This window comes from Etheostoma spectabile, chromosome 20 (assembly GCF_008692095.1).
Source record: "Etheostoma spectabile isolate EspeVRDwgs_2016 chromosome 20, UIUC_Espe_1.0, whole genome shotgun sequence".
In the NCBI taxonomy this organism is placed as follows: domain Eukaryota; kingdom Metazoa; phylum Chordata; class Actinopteri; order Perciformes; family Percidae; genus Etheostoma; species Etheostoma spectabile.
Window position 1 is genome coordinate 8072355 of NC_045752.1, and position 15936 is coordinate 8088290.

The 15936-nt window shown below is 38.0% G+C and overlaps 2 protein-coding genes across 10 annotated transcripts in view; one reads left to right on the forward strand and one right to left on the reverse strand.

The window, feature by feature from the left end:
• The window catches only part of impg1b (interphotoreceptor matrix proteoglycan 1b), a 22712-nt gene extending 7823 nt beyond the window's left edge, over window positions 1-14889 (forward strand). Inside the window, exons 7-19 of one of the 6 annotated variants that reach the window (XM_032500364.1) lie at window positions 1-74; window positions 1456-1514; window positions 1790-1977; window positions 2094-2513; window positions 3858-4507; window positions 4962-5051; window positions 10075-10294; window positions 10679-10889; window positions 11731-11916; window positions 12047-12230; window positions 12586-12669; window positions 12939-12957; window positions 13270-14889. The exon at window positions 1-74 is cut by the window's left edge and continues 79 nt beyond it. In XM_032500364.1, the coding sequence (XP_032356255.1) occupies window positions 1-74; window positions 1456-1514; window positions 1790-1977; window positions 2094-2513; window positions 3858-4507; window positions 4962-5051; window positions 10075-10294; window positions 10679-10889; window positions 11731-11916; window positions 12047-12230; window positions 12586-12669; window positions 12939-12957; window positions 13270-13289 (2405 nt within the window). In that variant the 3' untranslated portion in view covers window positions 13290-14889. Of the gene's footprint in view, window positions 75-1455; window positions 1515-1789; window positions 1978-2093; window positions 2514-3854; window positions 4508-4961; window positions 5052-10074; window positions 10295-10678; window positions 10890-11730; window positions 11917-12046; window positions 12231-12585; window positions 12670-12938; window positions 12958-13269 lie in introns of all 6 variants that reach the window. The other 5 variants (XR_004326937.1, XM_032500362.1, XM_032500361.1 and 2 more) reach the window with 5 other exon arrangements.
• Window positions 14537-15936, reverse strand: part of myo6b (myosin VIb) — a 39282-nt gene continuing 37882 nt past the window's right edge. For all 4 annotated transcript variants that reach the window (XM_032500360.1, XM_032500358.1, XM_032500359.1 and 1 more), the window contains one exon: window positions 14537-15768. In XM_032500360.1, the coding sequence (XP_032356251.1) occupies window positions 15569-15768 (200 nt within the window). In that variant the 3' untranslated portion in view covers window positions 14537-15568. The remainder of the gene's footprint in view (window positions 15769-15936) is intronic.

A 15936-nucleotide genomic window follows, 5' to 3' on the forward strand; every position in this document is an offset into this window, starting at 1 on the left:
CGGTATACAATAAGCTGCTCAGTAACGCCGGGGCCATGCAGTACCATGAGATCACACGAGAGCTCACAAACAAGGTGAGAGCCAAGTGTGATTGTACAGACCCACAGAAATGTTATCTGCCTGCTTCTTTACATTTCTTTACACCTGATAGCAGAGCTGTGTTTTAAAAGCTTTTAAAGATCCTTCTGAGAGTGATCAAACCCTGAAATGTTAAAGAAAAAGAAGCAACTGGGATCTGCTGTGGTAAAAATGTGGGTGTAATTTTACACTTTTTTATACAACAGCTGTTTTGTCACCTGTAATCTCTTATATTTTTAAATATTTTTCAATAAGGTCATAGATAAATGCAAATAGTGTACACTTACACTAATCAGGTTAATTCCTAAAACTTTGATGTAAAGCCTTCAAACATAATGGAAATGTTTGCCCAATTTAAAAATGACTTGCCCATCTTGCTGGATTAAGAAACAAGAGTAACTGCATCTGGTGTAGCTGTCATGGCAACTACCAATTCTTAATATTACATAACTCTTTGTACCTGTTGTCAGTTTGCCTAATTCTTACCATTATTTCAGATGCCCTGCAGAAGACCTCAATGTTACAACCTTTAGCTGTCAGCTGACCTCCATACTCAAATGCACACCTGTTCCCAATCCCCTTGTCAGCTTCTTGTCACATTTCCAGGCCACTTCACTTTCTGCTTGTTAAGTCTGCATTTTTAGATTTTTGCTTATCTGCATGCATTTCCCCCCCTTTTGCTTAGATTACCTGTTTTAAATAACCACCTATAGACAAAGCATGTTTTGAATTTTAGACACAGTAAGCCTTTTAAACCGGCCTGCCTCTAATTCATGCTTTTACTAATTAATATAGAGCCTTTACAGTAGCACATGTGCAGCAACTAACGGTTATTTTAATTATCAATCAATAGGCTATGGACTATTTTCTCGATTAACCATTTCATTGTTTTGTCTACACAGTATTAAAAAATAGCACAACACACCTGTTATAATTGTTCCACAGTCCAAGGTGATGTCTTAAAATGTCTTATTTTGTCCAACCAAACTGTCCAAAACTCAAAGATATTCACTTTACCATTATGTATGACAAAGAAAAGCATACACATTCTCACATTTGAGACACTTGAACCAGGGATTGTTTGCCATTTTTGCATAGAATAGTTGCCATTAATTTTCTGTCAATCAACTAACTGATAAGTTGAACCGTTGCAGCTGTAGTGTACAATGCAGTAAATGGAACGTGTTGTTTTTATTGGCTGATGTGCTAATGTCCAATGAAAAAATATCTTCAAAATGTCAAATGCCTTCAGTAATAAAATCACTACACATAGAAATCATGGTTTTTACACGACGGCAAAGCCCAATACTGCGGAGCAAAATGATTGGAGAGAAAATGTTCATGTTTCATTCACACTCTTGTTATTCTTTTATTTAGATAATTCGTGTGTTTGAAAAAGTTCCAGGATTCAAAGAGATTCGTGTTCTAGGATTTCGGTGGGTTTAATTTTTTTTTAATAGATTTTCTTAATCAATTAGCTGTAATTGTGCTTAGTAATAATGACTGACTTTGACAAAACAACAAAGTAAATAGCTCAAACATACATTTCTTATACTTTTCCCCTGAAGTGAATTTTATTGAAGCATAATGTGGCTCAAGTCTCAAGAGAAACAAAATCCACAAAATACCCTCTTTTGTCTTAGCAGACGTCCATTACCAGTAAGGTCTGTCTGTTCTGAATGTTTCTGACATGATTTGTTCTGTTGATCAGCTCAGAGGATGTGTCTGTGCGTTATGCCGTGGTCTTTAATGGAGAAACAGAGCTCAACGATGACCCAGAGGGTCTTGAAGAGCCTGAAACAGACGAGGATGTGAATGCTCCTAAACTGAAACACATCATTGTAAAGGCCTTCAAACAGGAACCGTCACTGGACATACAGACACTCAGCTTTGAGGCTGGTGAGCATATGTAGCATATATAAACAGTATATATCACATTTAACTAAATAGAATAACGTGTTAGTGCTTAGAATAGGATTTTAATGCTTTATAAATGTTTTACTCTTCCTTTTCAGTAACCACAATTTATTCAGTTTCGGAGCTTGGCCTGAACCCTGTTAAGGGCGTTGTATCTAAGGACGACACCACACAGGCGCCGACAGCGAACAATATTTTCCTCCCTACAGTGGCAGTGATAGAAAACTCTTTGGAAGCTTCTTCAATCAAACCAGAAACACACACCTTTATGCCTTTCATCCCAAACATCTTCCCAGAAAGCACCCCTGCCATCATTGATGAGACTCCATTAATGTCATCAGCAGAGGAGGAATCCACAGAAGATTCTGCTGAGGAGCCCGGTGACATAACATCAGGTACAAATCTGGAAACTATCACAGAGCAGGGAGAGGAAGCAGAGCCAGAGGTGGAGGAGATACCACCAACTGAGCCTCATGACGAAGTTGGTGAGGCTGAACCTGAGGAACAGGTGACAGACGGTAAGGCTACTTCAGGTGTTGATTCTGCTGATGGTGGGAAAGCAGTGGGAGGATGATGTTATAGTCTTAAAACACAAGATACACGAACAGCTGATCGGGGGAAAATAAAAACAACACATCCACAGATAGAAAAGAAAGAGGGAGAAGTACATTTTAGTTGTATTTGAATTGATGTTACCAAAGAAATTACCATCTAAAAGTAGACAGAAAATTTCTAAGAATAGGAGTAGAGGAAAAACAATTAAGAATTAAATGCATTTTACTGTGCTTCATTCAGTAATAATAATGTTTGGCAACACTATATTTGATTAGTGTTGTGATGATCCATTCTTTTCTTGGTGGTGAAAAAGTATCTTCTTTTCAGTATGCACCATCAACCTCAACCCTGAGAGTAACTTTAACTGGGATATACATTTTCAACTCAATGCTATTGCATTGCTAAGTGTCACATAAAACTCCAAAGACTTTCTAGTAACACATTCAAGCTACTCGATGGTGAGTATCAGCACTGAACTGTACAAAGAAAGACTTTTTCTTCTTTAACTAACACATAGCTGCACAGAACACTTACAATAGTACAATAAGACCCTGTGGTTTGTTTTTTTCACACAGAGATGCTCCCTGCTGAGGCAATACATCATATTAACACTCACTAACAAGCAGCGGCCTGCTGGTATTCCAAACTCATGCTGTACAGCCAAACTTTGTTCAAACCTGCAGAACTTCATCTATAACTCTGGTGGAGTTTCCAACAAATGTTTCAGACTTTTCTAGATGAATTTGGGGTAAATGTGTATAAAATGATGCACTAGACCTTAACAGCATTTCACTTTGACAGACCTCATCTAACGTGAAAGTTAGATGAAAGATTGATACCACTCTCATGCCGGTGCATTGAGTTTGGAGCTAGAGCTAGATGGTTAGCTTTGCTTAGCATGAAGACTGGAAGCAGAGGGAAACAACTAACCTGGCAATTTTCAAAATTAAAAAATCAGCCACTAGCACTTCTAAAGATCAGCTATTGAATCTCATCAGTTTAATTTTCCAGTCTTTATGCTTGTTAGGCTAATCACTTACTAGCTCTTAACTTAACTCACAAACATGAGAGTGGTATCAACCCATTTTTCTGAAAATGTATTGTCAAAGTGTCAAAGCAGTGAGATATAATGGTTACGTTAGGCTACCTATCAGATGAAACAGAATAACATGATCCGGCCTTAGAGTGTCCTGCCTAAATTGCAATTATACATGTATAACAATTTATGTACCTGTATACCTCTTTCATGCACAAAATAACTCCTTCTGGTCATAACACATCTTCTCTGAAATGTTTTATTTCACAAGAACCCGAACCTTCTGGTGGGGTCGCAGAGGAACACCCAGAGGAACAGAATGAGGACCTTCCCTTAGCAACTCCAGACTTCCAACCAGAAGAAGTAAATACTGATACACCTGTGGAGATTAACCTGGACCTACCAGAGTCTACATATCCCACAGAGACATCTAACATAGAAGCAGCAGTCACAATCGCTACACCGTCACCTCATGAGGATTTTGTCCAAGGCATTGAACCAGAAAAAGACGTAGAGTCTTCGGCATCCCCTGCAGAGAGCGGCGAAGCCCCCGAGGACAGAGATGATTCTAGTGGAGGTCACAGTGGAGCGACCTCGGTCTCAACAGACCTGCCTCCTGAGAACTCAAACATTCAAGAGGATGGAGTGTCAAGTCAGAACAGGACCGAGGAAGACGTGACCGAACCTCTGGAAGAAGAGAGTGGTAGTGGATTCCCCTCAGAGTCTGACGAAGGCCCGTACGAATCCACGGCGGCACCGGCCATAAGACAAGCCAGCACCCCTCTAATGACCGCAGTGGACAAGGGCAAAGAGTTAGTGGTTTTCTTTAGCTTGAGGGTCACTAACATGATGTTTTCTGATGACCTGTTCAACAAGAGCTCCCCAGAGTATAAATCGTTGGAGAATACCTTCCTTGAGCTGGTAGGTACACAAGCTTTTGTGCTGGATATCATGCTTTTGCATGCTTCATTCTCATATTTGCTGTTGTAGCCCAAGCTGAAAAGGGTGAGACAAGTACATTTGTGCAATATATAGGCCTACTGTTGATGATGATGATATTTTAGTAAGAGAAAAAAAAATATTTTACAGTAGTCCCAAATTGGTGCTTAATCTAAATCTTGTTGTCCTAAACAAGTGAGGATGCACTTTGCAGCAAGCCTTATCCTCACATTTTTAAATATTCTTAAAACAAACACTAAATTATAATACATTTATATTCTTTCTTCGACAAATTGTATTTTTTATAAAAGTGTCAAAATGTTATAAGGCTTTAACCAATCGCCAAATTACTGATCAAATCCGAGGAATGCTAATGCTGTAATTTCAGAGGAGGCATTGTGTTAACAGCATAAAGAAATTATTCTGTTTCACTTAGACACAGCACTCTGGGTCCAGAAACTCGCCAAACCCTGGAGCTTCCAGTAAATCTGGGCCTGGGAGAAAGACGACCTTAGCCTCCATACCGGTATTTTTTTTTTCCATATTGGAACTACATCTCCAACGCCTCAGAGAGCGCATGACCTTTCTATTTCTACTAACTAACCTTTTTGAAATGCAGTATCTAACAATCTGAAAGAACCTAGCATTTCTAACATTTCACTCAGCTTTAGTTTTCAGCTTTTCTTTTGTCCTCACATTAGACATTACATCATCCTGCTGCAGCCGCTCATGTCTATTGGTTTTATCTGCGAGTCGGGTTCTAATGTGGCAAGATTGTTTTTATGTGTTTTGCCTTAATTATTTTGATTTGTTCTAGAGTTTTGGCATTTTGTAAGGACTGTTTGGATTCTGTTTGACTCGTATTCCAGCACTTCCCTGTCGTACAATTTGTGGCTGCAAGGGATTTGTACAACGTTCCGGGCTATAAAATCAAAAGAGGCTTCCGCTAATAATTGGAGATTTAAAGAGGTAGACATGCTAAATGGTACAACACATGAGAATATTGATACCACTTTCAAATCTGTCCATTTAATATGTAGCTGGAGCCAGCCTAATCACCTTAGCTAGCATAAAAACTTGAAAAAAGAGGAAACAGCTACCATGGCTCTGTGCTCTTATGGTAACAAAATATCTCTACCAGCACCTCTAAAGCGCTTTGTTGTCTCTAATAGTGTCACCACTGGTTGCCAGGCAACCTAACAGTGAAAAAAACACCACAGGAAGTGCTCGGCCAAGAAATTCCTGCACATTAACCCCTGTAAAATTCAAAATTGTCAATTTTACTCCTTTAGGTGGATTTTGCTACTTTGGACAAAGCCAAGCTAACTGTTTCACCCTGTTCACAGTCGTTATGCTAAGCAAAGCTAAATGTCTGCTGGCTATAACATTATATTAAGTGGACACAGAGAGTGGTATCAATCTTCTCATCTAACTCTTGGCAAGAAAGCAAATAAACACGTTTCCCAAAATGTCAAACTATTCCTTTAAACATTGTAAGCAAAGAGATATTTTGTCATTTGTTCTTACAGCTTTGTTAAGCTATCTGGTGTGATCATGATGTAGCGTAGACTCATCAGTTTTGGGACTATACGTTTGTGTTCATGTGTACAATGTAAGTGTGGTTAGGCTAGATAGTTTTTCACCAACAAAATCCAGATTTTATTTTTGTACATTTGTTCCTCATATGTATGTTGTGACATTGACCGGTGTGTTGGTGCATATTCCAAAGCCTTAAACAGAAATTTGCTGAACAAAAAAATGTGGAGCAGAATAATTTGATAATAGGCTTAGTTAACCTCATAGAAAAAAAAGCCATGCAGATTCATACATTTTTTTGTTGCTAAAACTGTATTGCTTTGTACATGGTAGTCTGAATCATGAGACCTGGGTCTGCCTTAGTCATTGTAGGACTCAGAGGGTTGTCACTTGTGGTAAGAAGCTTTCAGTAATTCTGGTCAGTTCCAGAACCATACACATTGTGCTATTAATGGTTCCAATCTGCTTAGCGGGACATCAGCCAGGTTACATCTGTATGCACGTTGCAGTAGTCTTAGTGTGTTGGTTATCTGGTATATACATACTATTTGTATGTACTACTGTAGGCAACAAGACAATAAAATAAAACAGATCATTTGTTTTGGAGCATTTGTGTGTAAATGCACATATTTTTAATCAGTGGTGACATGTGTCCTTTATGTTCCATTTTCTATGGCAAATAGGCTACATTGCACATTTTCTTCCTAAATACTAGTTTCAAATTTGTAGTAGCTGGGTAAAAGCAAGTGAGGACTGTGTCTCAACCTGTACCTTATTAGCAAACATCAAAGCAAGAAGCATCACTCGACATCCGTATTTAGTTTCAAGGCTTACCCTGAGGTTAAGTTAGGGGACATATTTTTAAGCTTGTGCCTTGCGCTCTGTGTTATGTAAAGTCCTCAGCCTTAAACTAAGGAGGTGCATCAATACAAATTGGACGGTGTGTTTGCTGCAATGCGAAAGGAGCAGAGTTAATGTGAGCTCCTACAGCTAGGCTTAGTTTTTAGAGTTAATAATATGTTATATTTTCATAATTTGTTATGGCGGGTTAATAATGTGTTATGTTTTCATAATTTGTTATAGTGATACACAAGACTTTGAAAAGTTGAGGATTTGGTGATTCATGTTATGAATTTGATCTGTTTGAATTATTTTGTATTATGGAACAGAGTGCATAATTTTCCTAATTAAGTTTTAAGTTTTCAATTAGTTTGTAAAAATATACAGTGACTGCACTGGATCAGATAATACAACATGAAGTCGAAGGGATACATGTACAGAAATTACATACACAGATGCATTTTACAGACAAAAATCTAAAACAATAATGAAAATAACACTCCATCTCCAATCTTTAATGGTTGCCCAAACCGTGGTTATTGCAGCTTTCCTCATTAATGAATGTATTTAGCTTCATGGCAAAACTAATGTGGCCAGATGTTTGAGCTGGTAAGTATTTACCATATCCTGTTTATTCTCACTATCCCATTAGGAATAGTCAACATTTCTTCCTTTAAATGGGCTACTTAGGCAGAGAAGGGACACTTTGAGATACATATTTCAAACTGGTCAGTGCTGGTTTTTAAATCACTGAAAAATGAATGAAAACTATAATGAAGAAATGTCAAATAATATATTCTGCAGCCCATTTAAATGTACATAATGTAATGTTTTGCTGGATATTGGACCCCATTTGTGATACTGTACATTCCCCGTCCCTCACATGTATGTATAAATATATATAAACCATTAGCCTACAGTGGCCCAGAGTTCACTCTGCTATTTCCCTTTGCCTCCATTACTCCTGTACCTACTGGTTTGTGAAGCAACCAATAAAATTGGACATGGAGGTTGGAATGACTTTATTTGCTATGGCAAATCATTAAAAAAAACATTTCATGGCGGCATAATATTCCTTGTGTTGTTTTTTTTTTACATCAGAGAAGGGATGTTTCATCAGGTTTTCCAAAACAAGAACCAGTAGATACATGTGTAACCTCAGCGACGCATATGTGAAGTTACGGTTGTGTTTGTGTCATGCTGTCTACATTTCTATGGCTAAAAGGAAGCTACAGTATGTCTGTTGTTCCTTGGTCCACAATACAGGCGGCACTGAGGTTTGTTGTGAAAAAACTTGGCTCTGACCTTGTGTGGAAGGCAACAGAGCTACAGATTGGTTTCTAATCTACGGTGTACATGTAATACTTGACATATTGCATTGAGACAAATGGATGACCAAACAGCAAGCTGTGTCCAGTTGTACTGCACGCTGCTGCCCATTTGTTCGGAATGTTGGACCCTCTCGTACTTTATCAGAAACTATTAGCCGTAGGGAACTAGCCCCCAGTAAACTGTCTGCCAGTGATAAGTGAAGTAACCCGATCAGAGCAGAGCTCCTTAAGGCCTCTTATCTCCTGCTCGACAGCCAGGCCAGCTAAAGCATCGTAATCGCTCCCTCTCACACTGCGGCTGTTCAAAGTGGTTAAGATCGATGAACATTGATGCAGGTCCATTACTTAAGCTGGTTGACTTCCTCCCCCGCCTAAATATCCCCACCGTCATCAGTCCGAGTCCATAGTTTAAAAAGATTGGTTTCTCGGTTATCTGAGCTGCAAGTCTGTGGGAATAGTTTTCAATACAACAATGTGGAAAATTGTAAGATATGAGTAAAAATGTGGCTGCATAGATTTTAGTTTACGGCACAGATGTTTTTTTAAACCAGGAGTTGTGAGTGCTGTGTAACGTAAGGCAGAGGGCATCTACAGAAAGGTAGCTAAACTTTATAAGAGATATAGAAATTGTAAAACTTTAATTCTGTGCCTTGTTTGCCAATCACTCATAATTAAATACATTTAATATGATCTTTAAAGGTGGTGTTTGCTCAACCACATCAAATTATGTTATTCCACCAGAGTTAGAGGTTGCAGAGATGGCAATTATTGCTACTCTGCTAAGCTAGGCCAACCAACTTTTAGCAAGACTAGTTTATCTGCTACTTTTATCCTTTTTTTACTCCATAGATTAAACCAGCATTTTAGTAATTGAATATGTTTACATTCAATTACTAAGCTGTTGGTTTAATCACAGAAAACAGTCAGGAAATTAGCATCAGCTAAGACTATCTCACCAGTTAGCTGTTGGAGTGTCACTGCCGTTTGGCTTTTACCTGCTTTTCCCCAAAACATCCACATTCTTAAAGCTTATAATTGATACATGATGAAACAGATGTCATAAAGTCACAGACTCTGGTCAACTGTCAGCTCTGTAGTCTATGCGCTGTGGTTTGTATGGCAGTGTAGGTGGGATAATGCAGAGATACTGGACCTGAGAATATAGCATGCACATGTTACTGATTGGCACTGTTATAGATTTTTATAAATTTGTTTTGGACTTTTGATAGCTTTGATTTCATTTCAGACTTTTTTAGTGTCTGATCTATTCATCATGTGTGGGGCTCTTCATTGACTAGAAATGGCATGGGTGTTCTGCTGCTCATAAACCTAACCCTAATTTTGTTTGAAATCTATGTACACAGTCATTGCAGTGTTGGTGGGATTTCACGCTTGCATAAAAAATTTGATTATGAACTATTCATAGCAGTCACACTGTAAAATGCGACCTGTATAATTCAAAATCAGCCTTGCTACGACAACCTCAGTTCTGTCGTTGTGGAAGTTAAACCACAGGTGAATGTGGTCTCTGCTGCCCTGCTTTTCATCTCGGGGGGACACAGATCTTTACTGACACTTGGCACAGACATTAACCTGACATCATTTGTTTATCTAAATATCCATGTGGAAAGTTTTGTCCTTCTAGGCTTGAGAATGATTCCTTTTTTAACCTGTTAAATGAAATCAATCTTGCTTGAGTTTTGCTTTCCAGGAACACTCACTAATCACTAACTGCACAGAAAGCTAATATTTCAAAATTAGTTAATTCAGTATAAGAGAATAGTTGAATAAACAGATTATACAAACAAAGTAATACATTTCTTTCCTCTTCCTTCCCAACAGCTTCTGCCATATCTACAATCCAACTTGACTGGATTCAAGCAGCTGGAAATTCTCAACTTCAGGAATGGCAGCGTTGTGGTAAACAGCAAGATGAAACTGGACAAACCGGTACCATATAATCTCACGGAAGCGGTTCACTGTGTGCTCGAAGACTTCTGCAGCGCGGCATCTAAACGGCTCGACATCGAGATTGACAGTCGCTCCCTGGAAGTTGAACCAGGTAAAATGTCCTTGCTTAGACAGTACAATCCCTGTAGCATCCTATGTGATTACAGGATGCTGACATCTCAAAACTGTTCTTGCGCTGACTTGTTCATTCATGGTACTAGGTCAGAGTGCCCTGTCCCCAAATCTGCTGTCTTTTGCAGTCTGTAGGTAATGCGCAGTATTGCGTCTTTTTGCTTGGACGATTTCATGACTGTATTAGACCTCATTACAAACACACCTTGTTGAAAGCAGGCACCCTCAATCCCATCTATCAAAATGCCCTTTCATTTCTCCCCTAGATCAATGACAGGCAGGTGGACACTGCAGTAATGTTAATGAGCCATCCCCTCTCTCTGGTCTTTATTTCTTCAACATGTCTCTTCTCTGTTGGTTTCAGCTGACCAAGCAGACCCCTGTAAGTTCCTGGCCTGCAACGAGTTTTCACGCTGCGTGGTAAACAGTTGGACCGAAGAGGCGGAGTGTCTGTGCGATCCGGGCTACAGCATCGTGGATGGCCTGCCGTGTCAGAGCACCTGCACTTTGCAGCCAGATTACTGCCTGAATGAAGGCCTGTGTGAAATAATCCCAGGGCATGGAGCCACCTGCAGGTACACAAAAGCTGACAAGTGAAAGAAAACACAGACAGCAGGACCTCGGCTTTTTAAAGGTTTTACAGTTTTAACCAGAGAATGTACTAGACTGTACCTTACTCCTATTTCAAAAGCATATCTGAAGTCTTTACAAATCCCTTTCTATCTGGCAGATATAGCTTTTCTCTCATTTAACTATTGTAACTATCATTATTGTGTTGCAAGCACAAGCAAGGACTGTATTGAAATCATTTGCTCAACAGTGCATTCAAGGACATTAAAGATTTGAGAGTTGACTACTGAAAAACAACGAATTCTTACACTCAGAAGATACTGTACACATTAAGCAAATCAGCAGAAGATAAATGTTAAGCATATATCGATCCGATGCTTTGGAGAGCATGATGTGTATCTATCAGTTTCCTCACAATTATTATGCTGTTTATAGCAGCCAGCTCATAAATCTTGGATTTCTGACTTTTTTTTAATACTGTACACAAATGAGAATTAAACAGTTTCTTTGAAGTCACAATGAAAAATCATTTAGAGATGATCTTGCTTCCCTAGTGTGATGCATTCATTCAGTTAATTAATTTAAAAAAGGGGTTTCACATGAATTGGAAAGCTTGGAATTACGAAGAAAAAACTCTGTCATGATTTAATTGGTTGGCAATTTTATGTATATTCGTGAACACATCATGATGTATTTATTTGTTACATTGTTTTCCACAAGGTAGAAGTAATAATTATTTACATTTCTTAACATTTCTTTTGTGCCTGGCTGTCAAAGTGAAACAGTTGTTTCCAGGTTGCTTCTCTTCTCTTATCTCTCCTACATATTTTTTCTCATTTCTTTCAGATGCCCTGTAGGCAAATACTGGCACTACCACGGCGAGCGCTGCAAAGAGCTGGTGTTGGTGCCATTAGACCCTACGCTAATTATGACCTGCCTCGTGGGAAGTCTCTGCTTTGTTTGTGCCATCATTGGCATTTTGTTTTTTATCAACAAGAAATGTATAAGGATCCATAAGGCTGTAGCTTTGGTGTAAGTACGAGCCCTTTTATTCTTCCTATTTTTAACAGTTTTTTTGTGTTTCAGGTTGTTACTTTTGCAGTGTTTTGTATTGTAAACTTTTTTTTAATTAATTGATCACCTCATTTCCTTTACATTGTAGGCACACCCTTGCTCCCTATGCCTTTGAGAATACTTTGAGGGTGAACCCCGTATTTGAGAATGATGATGGTGTCTTAAGTCAAGTGTCCACATTGCCATGTCCTTCAAGTTCTGCTTCTTCCCAATCCCAACAGTCTGAGCAAGAACATTTTGCCTCAATTGAAAACACACATCTGAGTATTGAGGTACACAATTCTGTGTGCACAAACAACTAAAACTACTTACCTTAAACCTAACTACAGTAATTTAAACTAATGCACTCTTTCACACTCTCTGCAAATTATTGGCTTGTTCTCCTTCCTCAGCCTCCACATGTTTCATCTTTGTGTTGTATCTAGAACTATAAACTCACCATCAAAGTTGCTTAAATTCTGTTCAGTGTGGCTTTAATGGTTCTATGGTACCTTCAGTAGTAGTAGATCTTTCTCTCTGGCAGATTATTATATTGGTTATGTTGCCGGCTTTCATTCACATTGCCTCTGGTTCTCTGCTATATTAATGAAGCACACTGTAAACACAGTCTACTCTCTGTCTCCAAAGATCCCCAGACAACTCTACACAACAAGATCAGAAAAGTTAGTCTCAGAAATGGTGGACTTCCATCACTGTATACCACACAATGAGGTAAGGACCAAAGAATAACGTGATGATTGTTGATTTTGTAGATTTAAGGATACAAAGACACAGTCCAATACCAAAACATCCTAACAGAAAAGTTAAAGGGAGAACATGTAGGCTCTTTTTGGATGCTCTGATGAAACATGCAGCCCAGAAAATATACATAAACAGGACAATAAAGTATCTTCAGAGACCTAGTACTTTAGCCATTCAGTATGCATTTTAAGAGTTGCTGATATTCAATAACAATAACCTTTACATTAAATATTTTACAGCTCTATGATGTGTGCAAAGGTAAAACACCTGTGCATGATGCCCCCATTGCTTATTTTTCACTTACAAACCAAATCATTGTTGAATTTATGAGCGTTTAAACATAGCTTAATGGGAAAATGATCAAAACTTAACCATGTAATGATTTCCATGTAGTAAACTCTCAGTGCTTCTGCAATGAAAAATAGTCCCTTTATCAAGTTAAAGTACATATTTGATTGATGTATACAAAAGCAGATGACTTAGTAGATATAATTATTACAAGTTCTGTCACTAATTGTATAATTCCACCTTAAATAAGCTATTTTTTATTCTCCCTCTTGTCTTTTCTAGACGTGGCGACCGCCAAATGAATACAGAAAGTGCTGTCTGGTAAGGGCATCAGATAACGAATGTTTCGAAGTAACAGTTGTTTGATGACACCTTGTTCATCTGAAGAACAGCCGACACGGCGCAAAACATGAGATAACAAAGACAGAAGTTGCTGTTTAACTATATATGGGATGCTATGGTAAAGATGCAGGTACGGTAGACCAGACACATGGTGTTAAAAGTGTTAAGATTAATTGTTCATAGTGATCAAAGTGTCTTGTTAGACAGAGAACTATGGATATTAAGGTGGACTTAGGTTGTCTTAAAGTGGAACCTAATATTTATTCTATACATTGAATGGTAGGAACATTTCCTGTATACCCTTGGCAAAGGTTGTTCTTTCCTCACAATGAGGTATTTATAATTTACACACAGATACACATGGTGGTATCTTCAGTTTAGACTGTAACATGTTGTTTATTTTAATGCTATACTTTACCCTTGTTGTGTCCCAAAAAGAGAATGAATGTAAAAACTGTTGACTTGGGTCATAACATATTGTTTACAGACACATTGGCTGCTGAGCTGTATTTATCAACCTGTCCTATTCAAAACAACTCTTCCAACTAATCATTTCTGTTTTGAGATTTGGATTTTTTACACATTTTGCATTCAATTCAAAAAATAAACATTTTTTTTTGCATTAAGAAATGTTATGTTTTGTTGGGTTTTGACTGCTCAAGGATGTCTAACTGAGCAAGTTGTGACAAATAATTAAAAAAAGTTGTTTTAATGAGTTACAGCCTAAAGTCAACCATCTTTGTGGGATGAAAGTAGAAAAAGTGTTTGCAGTTAAATCAAGGACACATCTACTTACTGATTGTTACAGTAATTTCGCTGGACTAGCTCAAATACCTATTATATGAAGAAAACCTGCACTGAAAAGGCCTATAGGTACAACATGTTTGCAGTCAAATCAAGGTCTACTTATAGTTCATCAGTGTTTTTACAATCATCTATTGCTGTTTGTTGTCAATTTAGCACAAAAGCATAACAACCTAAAGACAGTATCTACAAAAAGAGAATGTAAAGTCTGTTTTAATCCACTTGATCACTTAATGGGAGTGAGCCTCAGCTCAGTGATGACATCAGCAGCACATTAGTCTTTGTTGTTTAATTAATTTACACACTAATCTTGTTAGCTGCTGGAACCATCAGAGCACTGACCACAACTTGTTCTCACTTGTTGATTATTTATAGCAACTTTAAGAAAAAGCAACCAGGAACATGGGGGCATACATTTATTGTCTACAGTATTCCAGTGCAACAGGAGGCCAAATACAACCATATCTACTATTAAAAGTGAATCAATAGATCCAGTTGTCTACTGAATCTTTCAGTAAGTGTGAAACTAAATAAAAGTACTGCGTGAATGTCCAATGAGATGACTGAAATGTTCCTGATCTAATCAACACAGGAGTCTAGTAATCAACCTAATAAAATAGTATATGAACAAACATGTAACACACACACTCACACACACACACAAATTACATTAGTGACCATTAAACAACCCCAAACCAATGTAACTGCAAACATGAAAACTAACTTCAACGTTTCCCTCTTGTGTAACAAATGAACAACAATACAAAAAGATTCCCTTTTCAAGGATTTTAACAGTTAAAGATGGATTAAAAAGACAAAACTAAGATTGCAATGATTAAATTAATTAATCTTGCTTCAAAAATACAGTCTATGACTATATTGATATCTTATTTTGTGTGCAGCCATTAAAAAGGTGATTGTCCCAAGTGTCAAACGAAAGACCAAAATATAATTATTTATATATATATATATATATATATAGTCACTATTAAATTTACATATTTTCTCTAAACATCTCATTTATTGTCCTTATTGCAGACTGTTAAGGTTTCAGGTTAATAGCTAGATAAGCTAAGCATCAATTAAGACTTCCTGGGTGTAGTGCAGTTATATTGCAATTTAAGGCCTCACAGTGCAATAATCCATTCAAGCATAGATTGACAAAAAGACTGAGATGCTAACGCTACACCAATAAGGTGTTACACAGCAAAACAAAATATATAAAAAGTGAAGCTAAAGAACGTTCCCGTATTTAAAAGGAGATGAACCACTGAGTGCCTACGGTGAGATTGTATAAGGAGCATCTTTCTCTGTGGTTACTTCTTTTTATCCCACAAACCACAGGTACACCGCGGTGGCCTTGAATGTGCATGTTTATGTTTGTGAGTCTGTGTATCAGTGTCATGTTTCAGGACGATTATCTTGCTGCTGTGGTTCACTTGAGGAGACTCTGAAGCATGGCCGTAGCATATGTGGGGCGGGCTTGCTTGTTCTCAATGGCTTTCTTAAGGTACTGAATTCCATCGCAGCGTTCCCAGATTTCTTCAAACTGCCTGGGCAGGATCTCTGCCCCCCGCTTCCTGGTCAGACCTGTCTCCTCCAGACTCAGCTCACACATCTCCATGTCATCTTTCCCTGAGTAGTGGACGAATAAGGACAGAGGATTACTGAAAGAACGTGTACTTCATTCACAATTATCCATTAAATGTACATTTACGCACTAAACTCCTAAATAAATCCTATGAAGTAGTGCTGAAAAAATCATTTGATTTACGTAATTTCAAATCTTTCTTTGATTTATAT